The sequence below is a fragment of the Pelodiscus sinensis genome, chromosome 2 (assembly GCF_052426305.1).
Source record: "Pelodiscus sinensis isolate ZL-2025 chromosome 2, ASM5242630v1, whole genome shotgun sequence".
NCBI classification, from domain to species: Eukaryota; Metazoa; Chordata; order Testudines; family Trionychidae; genus Pelodiscus; species Pelodiscus sinensis.
The window spans coordinates 132920632-132933576 of record NC_143053.1 but is presented as its reverse complement, the minus strand read 5'-3'; the positions used below and the strand labels follow the sequence as shown (position 1 = coordinate 132933576).

Genomic DNA, 12945 nt, shown 5'->3' with positions numbered 1-12945 from the left:
GTTTTATCCAGGGTCTGATGCAGGGTCCTGGAGAGATGACAGCTTCAGACACAACTACCTGTCCTTCCAGGTATGTGCTTTTAATTTTTGACGGTGAGTACATTTTTGGGGGACATGGGACTCTCCCAAACACCTGACACACTGAGAGTGGCCATCAGACACAGGGATCAAGATATAAAAGGAGCAATCAAGTATGATAAAGCCATTGCGGATAAACTAAATGATTTCTTTGCTTCAGTCTTCACGGCTGAGGACGTTAGGGAGATTCCCAAATCTGCACCATCCTTTGTGGGAGATGAATCTGAGGAACTGTCCTGGATTGAAGTGTCATTAGAGGAGGTTTTGGAACAAATAGAAAAACTTAATGTTAACAAATCTCTGGGACCGGATGGCATTCATCCAAGGTTCTAAAAGAACTCAAATGGGAAATTGCTGAACTATTATCCTATCCTTTAAATCGGCTTCTGTACCTAATGACTGGAAGGTAGCCAATGTGACACCAATATTTAAAAAGGGCTCTAGAGGTGATCCTGGCAATTACAGACTAATAAGTCTAACTTCAGTACCGGGCAAATTAGTTGAAACAATAGTAAAGAATAAAATTGTGAGGCATATAGAAGAACATAATTTGTTGGACAAAAGTCAACATGGTTCTTTAAAGGGAAATCATGTCTTACTAATCTATTAGGAGTTCTTTGAAGGGGTTAACAACCATGCAGACATGGGGTATCCAGTAGATATAGTATACTTAGATTTTCAGAAAGCCTTTGACAAGTTCCCTCTTGGGATAAGAGGGAAGGTCCTTTCTTGGATTGAGAACTGTTTAAAAGACCGGAAACAAAAGGTAGGAATAAATGGTAAATTTTCAGAATGGAGAGGGGTAACTAGTGGTGTCCCCCAAGGGTCAGTCCTGGGACCAATCCTTTTCAACTTTTTCATAAATGATCTAGAGAAACGGGCAAGTAGTGAGGTAGTAAAGTTTGCGGATGATACTAAACTGTTCAAGATAGTCAAGACAGAAGCAGACTGTGAAGAACTTCAAAAAGATCTCACCAAACAGAGTGATTGGGCAACAAAATGGCAAATGAAATGTAATGTGGATAAGTGTAAAGTAATGCACATCGGGAAAAATAACCCCAACTATACGTACAATATGATGGGGGCTAATTTGGCTAAGACAAATCAGGAAAGAGATCTTGGAGTTATCGTGGACAGTTCTTTGAAAACTTCCACACTGTGTGCAGTGGTGGTCAAAAAGGCAAATAGGATGCTAGGAATTATTAAGAAAGGGATAGAAAATAAGACACAGAATATCTTACTGCCTCTGTATAAAACTATGGTACGCCCACATCTTGAATACTGTGTACAGATGTGGTCTCCTCACCTCAAAAAAGATATTTTGGCCTTGGAAAGGGTTCAGAAAAGGGCAATTAAAAAGATTAGGGGTTTGGAACGGGTCCCATATGAGGAGAGGTTAAAGTGACTGGGACTTTTCAGTTTAGAAAAGAGGAGACTGAGGGGGGATATGATAGAGGTATATAAAATCATGAGTGGTGTGGAGAGGGCAGATAAAGAAAAGTTATTTATTAGTTCCCATAATAGAAGAACTAGAGGACACCAAATGAAATTAATGGGTAGCAGGTTTAAAACTAATAAAAGAAAGTTCTTCTTCACACAGCGTGTAGTCAACCTGTGGAACTCCTTGCCAGAGGAGGCTGTGAAGGCTAGGGCTATAACAGAGTTTAATGAGAAGCTAGATAATTTCATGGAGGTTAGGTCCATAAAAGGCTATTAGCCAGGGGATAGAAATGGTGTCCCTGGCCTCTGTTTGTCAGAGGCTAGAGAGGGATGGCAGGAGACAAATCGCTTGATCACTGTCTTTGGTCCACCCTCTCTGGGGCACCTGGTGCTGGCCACTGTCGGCAGACAGGATACTGGGCTAGATGGACCTTTGGTCTGACCCAGTACGGCTGTTCTTATGTTATGGTCTCTTCACAAGGACCTCTTGAAACTGGGAGAGCCTGACATGTTGAAATGGAGGGATTTTGTTGTTGTTGTTTTGGTTTTTTGAACAGGAAGAAGAAAGTATGTCATGCTGTATGTTAACTGAAACTAAGTAGCTATGTACGGGTATGTGTACACTACAGCACTAATTCGAACTAACCTAATTTGAATTAGTTAATTCGAACTAAGCTTATTCAAACTAGTGCATCTAGACCTAAAAACTAGTTTGAATTAGCATTTTTCTAATTCCAACTAGCATGTCCACATTGAGTGGACCCTGAACCGAGGTTAAGGCTGGCCAAAGCAGTGCCGGCAGGGCATCAGATGAGGACTTAGAGCATGGAGCTGCTGTCTCAGGCTAGCCGAGGGCTGTGCTTAAAGGGACCTGACCCCCACCCCGGACACACAGTTCTCAGGGGTTCCCCGCTCGCTTGTCTAACTTGATGAGGGACAGCAAAGCAGTCCTGGCTTGGAGAGCCCTGAATGCCCACACTTGGCACATCATAGCACTCGGCCATCAGCCCGGCTGCACTTGCCACAGGCGGCCATCCGGGGGGGGTGTGTCAATCGGGGGGCTGCAGGAGAGCTTCCACCCCAAGGAGCCCGCAGAGCCACCCCAGTCCTCCCCATCGGGGGCTCGTACCCCATTCCTCCCTCACCTCCTTCCACTTACCCCTCCCTAGCCCTCCTTCCTGATGTACAAAATAAAGGACATGTGTGTTCAAAAATAGAAACTCTCTTTATTGAACAAAACTCGGAGAGACTGGGGAAAGGAGGTGGGAGAGGGGAAGAGAGAGGGTGGGAGAGGGGAGAGCAACTAAAATGATCAGGGGTTTGGAACAGGTCCCATATGAAGAGAGGCTAAAGAGACTGGGACTTTTCAGCTTAGAAAAGAGGAGATTGAGGAGGTATATGATAGAGGTCTATAAAAGCATAAGTGGTGTGGAGAGGGTGCATAAAGAAAAATTCTTCATTAGTTCCCATAATAGAAGGACTAGAGGACACCAAATGAAATGAATGGGTAGCAGGCTTCAACCTAATAACAGACAGTTCTTCTTCACAATGCAAATAGTCAACCTGTGGAACTCCTTGCTGCAGGAGGCTGTGAAGGCTAGAACTAGAACAGAGTTTAAAGAAATGCTAGATAAAGTCATGGAGGTTGGGTCCATGGAGTGCTATTCGCCAGGGGGTAGAAATGGTGTCCCTAGCCTCTGTTTGTGGAAGGCTGGAGGTGGATGGCACGAGACAAATGACTTGGTCATTGTCTTCGGTCCATCCCCTTCAGGGTACCTAGTGTGGGCCGCTGTCGGCAGACAGGCGACTGGGCTAGATGGACCTTTGGTCTGACCCAGTACAGCCGTTCTTGTTTTTTTATGTTCTAAGCTCAGGGTCGGGGGTCTCACTGGACCACCTTGATTTTCATGCCAACCTGCTCCTGGGTGGCCAGGCTGGCAGCTATCCTGCCCTAGACGGCCACTTTCCTGTGCCTAGTGCGGAGGTCGTGGATGAGGTCCACGATGTCCGCTCTAGATCAGGCGAGCGCCCTCCTCTTACAGCCCTGGGCAGGCTCCTGGGAGCCGCTAGCCTGGTCCCGGGAAGAGGCAGAGGGCTGGGTGGCAGCGGGTGGCTGGCTCATCCCGTGCCAGGTGCAGGGTCTGCTGGCTGGGTGCTGGCAGGCTTGTACCTAGCACGGGCACCGTAGCCAGACCGTGCCCCTTTAAGGGCTCCGGGGCCAGGAGGGGGGCAGAAGAGTTTCCCTGGTGGTGCCCAGAGTGGCCACCAGGGCAAGCTGGGGAGGGCTAGCCTCCCACTAGTTCGAATTAAGTGGCTACACAGCCCTTAATTCAAACTGCTTAATTCGAAATAGGCGTTAGTCCTCGTAGAATGAGGTTTACCTAGTTCGAATTAAGCGCTCCGTTAGTTCAAATTAAGTTCAAACTAGCGGTTTGTATGTGTAGCGCCTATTAAAGTTACTAACGTCTGTTAGTTCGAATTAACTTTGTAGTGTAGACATACCCTAACTGTGTATAACTAAAAAACTATGTTGCTGAGGTGGGCAGCGTGACTGCTATACTCCATCTCTGGCCGAGGACAGTAGAGAAGGAACTGAAGAGCCCGGATCGTGCATGTGCTATTTATACAGCTTGTCGGGCAGGCAAAGCGCACGCACAGCCGGAGGGGAGGAAGGGGATGCATTGCTGAGAAAATCTCCGATCAAAGGCACTGGGATGCACCTTGACCTGAGTGGAGCACCCTCAGAGACATCTCTCGAAGGAGAATGATCAGGTCCCACTGTAAACCTAAGGAAATGGCTATGCCCAGGAAAAACTGCAATGTGAAAGTATGTGCCCTTTAAGTCAAGAGTGGCATACCACTTAGATGATATGTAAGGGGCTTGGAGACCATCTGGCTACCCATGACTATTAAAGTACTTTGACTAAAAACCTGACTTGAGTGCCTTTGTATTTTATTTGAGTTTGCGGTTTTGGGGGGCTCTCGTGAAGTCTACTATGCTAGCTACTTGCACAGGGCTGGCATGGTATACTGAGGGACCATACAAAAATGCACACAGCTCAATGTTTATCATCACTGACAGAGCAGAAGACCTGTCAGGACACTACTGGTAAGTAAGTGAGCTGTCCACTGCATGTTCCTATCTGATTGCCAATTTAAATGTTTTATGCATTTGTCTAGTTTTTTATTTATAAAACATTTTATTGTATTATTTTATTCCTACAGTGGACAGCTCGCTAACTTACCAGATCAGCGGTCGGGGTCACCAATGTAGTAGGTCAGGGCAGCAATGTAGTAAATTTACATATTTCATGTGCTTTTAGCAGTGCTAGCAGTTCTAGTGCTGAGAACTACTGATTTGCAGGCAAACATCTGTTTTTGACATTGCCTATTACTCATAATATAACTTTTGCTTACTTTGGTGCAAAGACTAGGCCCATACTTTGGGCTCTTTCTTTCTCCTACAGAGACTTTCTGCCAAATGACACACACCAGCTTGCAGGAGGCAGCAGAAGGTTCCAGCACGATCACCAGTGGCAAGAACGCACCAAGGGTGGGGTGAGTGCACAGCTCCCCTTAGACCATGCCATGGAGGCATCACTCCAGGGATTGCTAGAGGCCTTCTCCTATAGAGTACTGCTAAGCGAGAAACTTCCAGCATCGGTGCATGTGATGAGCATGCACACATCAACTGTGGGATGGAGATGACTGATCATTCAAAGAACAATCTAGATTTTTATTTTTCTTTGTTTCCTTTTTAGCATTCTATCACCTAAATGGGTTAAATATGCCCTCCAGTTATACATTCTTGTAAAAATAACTAATGAAAATGTTCCAGGATTTATTTTTAGGTAACAGATAACTGTATTTTTTAATTTACTAAAACAATCATGGTTTTGCAGTACTTTAACTCCAAATACTTCACTACTGTGTTGGAGCATTAAAATTTGATAAGGAAACTAATTAGAAAGAAGTGGCCAACTAATATATTTTCTTTGCTCAAAGTCAGTAAAATGCAAGAAAATCAAGAGGACTATAAAAAATGAAAAGGAAATTTAGTTTACTAAAAGAAATGTTAAAATCTAGATATTGACGTAGCTTCCTGGAGCAGGGTCGATCTTCTCATTATGTATATGCACATAGTACTTACCACAGTGGGGTCCTGACCACTCACTGGGGCATCCTAGCCCCTACCACAAGCACATTTGTAACATATACAAGGAAACTTATGAGTGATTGACAGAGGTGCAGTCACAATTTGAGTGATTGACAGAACTCCGGTCACAATTTGGTTCTTTTGTTTTCTTTAAATATGCTTCTCAACCTGCCATTTAATTTTGACTCACCACAGCATTCTGTGGGTTTGCCTGCTCATCATGCATCTCCTGGATCTCCTGTTCTGTGGAACCATTGACTTGACTCAGCACACTGAACCAATGGCTGCAAGAAAAAGGTAAACACCAGCATGACAAAAGGCTCACAACCAAGAAACCTCTTTATCACCTTTATGGCCTGTAGAAAAGCAACAGGTTCTACAGGTTTCCTGAACTGCCTCAGAAAGAACTTAAAAAACAACAAATAGTCTGGTAGCACTTTATAGACTAACAAAATATGTAGCTAGTATCATGAGCTTTCGTGGGCATAGCCCACTTCTTCAGATGACCGGAGTGTTGGATGTCCAAAACCAAAAATAAGGAAGGGGGGGGCGGGGAGGAGAGACGAAAAAAATGGAAGGGGAGGGTGTGACGGGGCGAGCAGGCCCCCCACTAAAGGGCTGGGAGTAGCCCAGGCCCAACTGGCTGAGACTCCCAGCAGAGCCAGCATATAAAGGCGGAGGGAGCCCAGCAGGAGGAAAGGCAGCTGGAGGCTAGAAGGACCGAGGCCGCATCCCCAGTGTTCCTGCAGCAGCTGACGCCAGAGCGAGGGCCCGCGTCTGGTGCCAGGAGTACTGACAGCAACCAGCTCCGCCTGAGGGACCGGAACCCCTACGCCTCCAGCCCTGGCCCCGGTAAGAACCGCCGCTGAGGCAGACGGATTATAGGGACGCCAGGGGGTAGGAAGCAGCCCAGGGCATGGGATTGCTACCACAGCTCGGTGTGTATCGGATGGAGTCCCCACCAAGCAGGCAGCGGCAAGAGTCCCTGCCTACAGGGCCCTGGGCTGGGACCCGGTGGAGAGGGAGGGCCCGGGTCCCCCTACCACGCCTTTCCGCACCCGGGGAAATCACCCCGACAAGGAGAGGCTTTTTCCCGAGCTAGGCCTCTGGTACCATATATGCCCTGAGAGAGGGGCCTGGACTTTTGTACTGGGACTCTGGTACAGTAGACGCCCCGAGTGAGGTGCCAGGACCGAGACGCGGGACCCTAGAAGGGGGACGCATCCCACGTCAGGGGCGTACCCCCCAACAGGGTGGAAGAGGCAGTGGCTATATAAATAGCAACGGGAAAGCAGAGCAGCATGTAACAGGCAAAACTGATAGTCTATAAGCATATAAAGACTGGATAGTTAAAAGAAGCAAATAAGAGCCATTAGTTAGCAATTAGAGAGGAAGAGTACGAACACCAGATTCTACAGAGACAAAGAACCATTGACACCTTCATTGTTTGATTGATTGATAATGTGGCATGAGAATTAAACTTATGAATGAACTGTAGTTCTCTGTTTTTTGTTTGTTTTACAACATTGGATGTTCACATCTCAAATGACTTCCCAAAATCCTGATGTAGTAATGCTGTGTTTGGACACTTCTTATTACTATACAGCTAATTTTTTTTTATATAATCTGGTATTTAAATCCTCTATGCATCTGGCATGGGAAGATGAAGGACAAAAAACTTCACACACTTTTCCGTAGTGTGAAAGTAGGCCAAACTGTATTATAAAAGTAGAATGAATTAAAGAAATGTTGTTTGTTCTTCTAGCAGGAAGAGAGATGTAAAGGTAAAGTTGTTTGTGTGTAAGCAGGAAGAAGGATGTTAAGGCAGAGGACAATGGTTTCACTTATTAAGGGTGATAGTGGGACATTAACAGGAGATTGGTGAGAGTTACTAAGGAAATGAGATACTTGACTGACCCCATGTAACTTTGTCAATTAGCGCCCTTTTTCAATCCTTTGTCTGCTCTACTCTTTTATCTGTATAAATAAGGTGACTTGGGTTTGTGTGGGGGTCTCACTTTTTCTGGTTGTATTAGCGAAGCGCTTTGCTAATAAGACAGAGTGGTCTACAAAAATCGTGAGTCCTGACTCAACTTTGACAGTAGTTAGTAGCTAGGCAAAAGTCAGCCTATGCTACATTGCTTTGGAAAAAAGCTCTGAAGGTGGGCCAGTATCAATTTATTCCAATCCAGTAGCCAGGTATCTCCAAATAGCAAGAGTTGCTATTCCAAACGGCAATCCTGAGTAGCAACTACAGTAGGGATGAAGTTCAGCCATGTGGTCTGTCTTTGGGATATATTTAATCTACTTCTAGTCCCCGCACAGTTAGAACTTGCATACCTTGTTCAATCGCCCTGAAATATGAACACTGAACCTGACCTGTTATGAAGGTTTCCTAAACATCATTCTTTGACAGTGTTATAGACTAACACAACTACGCCTCAGTAATTCTTTGAGATATTAGCTTGCCATTCTAAAGATACTTATCTAAGGGCCTCATTAGAGGAGTGAGGTTCTGGAACGGCCTTCCAAGGGAAGTAGTGGGGGCAAAAGATCTATCTGGCTTCAAGATTAAACTAGATGGGTTTATGAAGGGGATGGTTTGATGAGATAACATGATCTTGGTAACTAATTGAACTTCCATTATCAGTGGGAAATAGGTCAATGGAGGGATGATAGGAGTTACTATAGAGAACTTTCTGGGTGTCTGGCTGATGAGTCTTGCCCACATGCTCAGGGTTTAGCTGATCGCCATATTTGGGGTCGGGAAGGAATTTTCCTCCAGGGTAGATTGGCAGAGGCCCTGGAGGTTTTTCGCCTTCCTCTGTAGCATGGGGTACAGATCACAGCTGGAAGATTCTCTGCATCTTGGGGGCTTCAAGTATTTGAAGGCTTCAATATCTGAGATATAGGTGAGAGGATTATTCTAGGAGGGGGTGGGTGAGATTCTGTGGCCTGCACTGTGCAGGGGGTCAGACTAGATGATCATAATGGTCCCTTCTGACCTTAAAGTCTATGAGTAAAGGCCAACTTTCAAAGGGCCTCGATCCCAGCTTCCAATACTACATTTTCACACTTTTTGCACCTCCAGTTTTTCAGGTGCAGAAGTTGTGTATGCATGAACATTTTCTATGAAAAACTGTGGGTTTAATTTTAAAGGACTCTGAAAAAAAACGGTTACTTACCTTTCATAAATTCTTCAGGATGTATTGCTCATGTCCATTCCAACAGATGTGAGTATGCACCATATGCACAATTCTCACAGAATTTTTCTTTAGAGGTCAGGTTGGCTGTGGATCCCCTCCTAGCACGGTGCCTCTATGGAACATTACACAGAATACTGCAGACCCCTCACAGTTCCTTCTTGCCCAATTATTCCAACAGAGGGGAGGTGGGTAGAATTTGGAATGGACACAAGCAACTAATCTTAACGTACAACCGTAATGAAAGATAAGTAATCATGTTTTCTTCTGCGAGTGATTGTTCAATGTGCATTCCAATAGGTGACTCACCAGCTAGTTCCATGGAGGAGGGGTCAGAGATCACCTGGTTGCTGCTTGTAGGACCAGCCTGCCAAAGGCCACATCATCTCAATCCACTAGAGCCTTGTTGACTCTCGGGAGATGGCTGGCCTCCAGATGGATATCGTAACTGATGCAAAAGTCCCTGAGATGAAGTGCTTTGGCATAAAGCCAAGGACTGCACCCAGCTCTCTCATCTGTTGATGAAAAACATGGAGGCTGTATTGTCCATGTAGACTCTCACCACCTTGCCCAACACCTGAGCAAGACTGCGCAGACTAGCCGAACTGCTCTGAGCTCTCTGACATTTATATTGAGCTTTGCGTCCTCCAGGGTCCACACGCTTTGGAGCAGAGATCACCTAGGATCTGCAACAGGAATCCAGTGATCAACACCTTCCAATGCTCCCTCAGTACCAGGATCAGGATCAGACCCGGAAAAAAGATCTCCAATCCGAAGACCTTCTCAACCCAGACGGAAGTCAAGAAGGGTACTGGTGTCGGCGTGATGATGAATGTCGGTAATGCACTGGGCAGCCTCAAGAGTGATACTGAGGTCTTTGGGATACTGGGCACTGAACTCGGTGTGATCCATAGATGGCCTGTTCACAGGATGTTGTCTGAAGGTGTCACTCATTGGAGCCCTGAGTCCTGCCTCCTGCACTTAGGATTGCATGTGGAGCCCTTCTCCCATTGTCCAATACTTGAAGGCTGTGCGTCAAGAAGTACTGGATGACAGCACATTGGGTGGAGATCGGGGCTGCTGGGAAGGTGATGCCCACATCAGGCCCAACATGGACTTACCCCTAGAGCTGTGCTGGTGCAGATGGGACTAGCAGAATCAATATGTCCTGCACTGGCCGAGGACAGTGGCCTTTATTACTACTCTGCGTTGCTGGAGTGGGATGGGAAGAGTGTGGCCACTTTGCCTGAGCCAGTCCCTGGTTCCCTGAGGGGGTTGATGATCTGCCTTGAATGGGCCTGGGCTCTCTTCCCATTTTCCCCCTACTGCTATGGGCTCTTAGGGATTGTCCCCTCACCAGTGTCTTCACCTCCCGTGCCGGAGATTGTAAGGGGGAACGGTATTGCCCCAATGAGGGCACCGAGGGAGTGCCTTGCACAGAGGCCTGAATCTCACCTGGTCTCCAGTGTCAGAGCTAGCTTGGATTTCATCAGGAGAGCTTTGAGGCAAACGTCTCTTTTTTAGTCTGAGGTTTAAATGACTTGCAAATGTGCTACATTTACACTTATCGCCAATGTGCTACATTTCCAAACATCTCAAGCAGCAGTTATGGGGATCACTAACAGGCATCAGGTTTTTGCATTCTAAAATGGTTTAAAACCTGGGGATCTCCCCGTCCCAAGGCTAAGTTCTGTCCAGGACACTAACTAGAATGACTAACAGTGTCTACACAAACATATTGCCTATGCAGCAAGAAAAGAAGCTGTCAATAGCACAGCAGCTCTGATGCACAGTCACTGGCGGCAGGAAGGTTCTGAGGCTGAGGGAGCACGCAGTGCTCCTTGTATGCACTATGGAGGCACCACTCCGGGGATCGTTAGGGCTGCTCCCCCACAGATACTTCTGAGGGAAAAACTTCTGGCACTGGTATACGTAGTGAACACACCCATACCTTATGTAGAATGGACATGAGCAAGTAGTTGAAGAAGAACCTTAATTATTCTCTTACTTTTGAATGCTTGTATTTTTGAAAATGTTGTGATTGGCAAATATGTTATTGTCACTCAGGAAGTGCAGGTAGTTTTTAAATTAAGATTTTTAGATTTGGAATATAAAATTGATCTAGCAGTTTCGGCCAGTGAAACTATGGTTATCAAGTTTTCCTTGCTGCTGCCAAGGATTTGTATCTGATTCTAAAACCTTTAACAGCTGAGCAGATGGAGATCAAGTGCTTTGCTTTCACAAAAGAGAAGAGCAGTCTTCTCTTTTGTGAATGTGAGTGGACGCCTCCGAATTACAGTGATCTCATGAATTCTCACATATGAAAAGTTTTCAGACTCTAATTCTGCAAAAAGTATAGGAGCCTGCCAGACTGGAGCTTTATTTCAGACAGTAGAGAGTGGATGCATTGCATCAATTTTTTAAGCAGATGAAGAAGGGACTGAGAAGCATAAAAAATAGACGTGGCCAAAGAAAATCACCCTGTACAGGCAATAGAATATTAAAGGAAGCCAGAGGGAGCAGGATAGGAAGCCACATACAGCCAAATCCTAGTTCTCATCATCGGTAATACGACTCTTTTCTGTACCATACTGCCATCGGCATCCTTGGTGGCTGCAATCCTCAGCTGCCTCAGAAGATCTTTGCAAAGGGAAGTTAATGTACTGTGTTTAATAGTGCTGGCCAATATCTCCAGAGACCACATGTCAATACATTGCTGCTGTTTTTTGCAAAAGTTAGAATGATATGGAGATGAAAAGTTTAATAATTATCTCACCTAGCATCTTCAGGAGTCTCAGCAATCAAGTGGTAGGTCCGGTCGGCCATTACTATGTCAATCCCATTTTCTTTACCGGTATTATCAACAATCTCTCTGATATGGACAGAAATGCCAAAATTAAAGCAGGAGTGATACTGCAAGCACGGTGACAATGCTCTTCTTAAGAGTGGCTTAGGTACTATTATTTCAGAATAGCGTTCACTTGTTTTACCCTGATTCACTTAAGATGTACAATGCAGATTCCAATTTCACCAAAACAATGTTTTTCATAGCCATTGTAGCCGCTGTCAAAGTTACCCATGTTCAAAGTACTACGAAACTTCACTTACTAAAGTGGACTTTAAAGAGGGGGAAGAGAGCCAAAAGAAAACATAAGGACTGACCCTGACTCCTTAAAATATTCAAGGGGTTGTTGAAAATGCCAGAAATGCAGACCAAGATTTTCAAATGTAATGTGATTGTGTCTAATCTGGCCACCCAAAACCTGACAAAAGACACATTAAAGAGGCCTGATTTCAGAGAAGTGCTAAGTACCCACCCCCTCAAAACCAAACCTTCAGAAGTGTTTCAAGACAGGCATGAAAATATCAAGGTCCCCCCAAAATCACAAGCCATTTTTTAAAAGTCTTGCCCTGTGTGTTTAAAGCATTATAGAAACTTAAGTTATTTCCATGTACTGTTGAACATTTCCCAAGGCTTAAATGGTAACTTTTTTTGGCTTTTTGTCCTGCCACCCATTTAAGTCTAAAGCTTATTTTTCCCCTTGTTAATTAACTAAAACCTCTTTCCCATGACATTTCTGATGTACCCTTGTCATCCAAATACAGATAAAACAAAAAGCAATTTTAAGTGAAAGAGAATATTATCCCATGTTTTGTCTTTCCTGAATTTTATTTTTCTCCTCCTTACTATGATGTTATCCTATTTGCCTTTAAATGAAGTAGCACTAGATTTCATTCTCTTTGAAGAAAGTTCAGATGTATTAAGAATCTGATCACTAATTAAACAAATCTCTGAAATTCCTATTCCACTGCTTAGAAACTACACTTTATTTTTTTGTTCCACATAGACCTTTGAAAATACAAATCCCTTTTGTTATTTTGTGTGTTTATAAAAGAGAGGTTACTCATCCCGTGCAGTAACGATTGTTCTTTGAGATGTGTCCCCGTGGGTGCTCCATAGTTAGTGTCGGGCTCGTCCCGGCACAGAGCAGTGATTGGGCGGGCTGTGCATGCGCGAGTGGAGAGTTGTGCTTCTGCCTTTGAAGTAGTGCGCTCAGCCTGCTTCTC

General features: G+C 45.0%; 1 protein-coding gene across 1 annotated transcript in view; it reads right to left on the bottom strand.

The window, feature by feature from the left end:
- Nucleotides 1-12945, bottom strand: part of MYO10 (myosin X) — a 151282-nt gene that overhangs the window by 46826 nt on the left and 91511 nt on the right. The window contains exons 22-23 of the mRNA XM_006135809.5: nucleotides 11654-11749; nucleotides 5865-5958 (exon numbers count right to left, since the gene is read on the bottom strand). Of these exons, the coding sequence (XP_006135871.3) occupies nucleotides 5865-5958; nucleotides 11654-11749 (190 nt within the window). The remainder of the gene's footprint in view (nucleotides 1-5864; nucleotides 5959-11653; nucleotides 11750-12945) is intronic.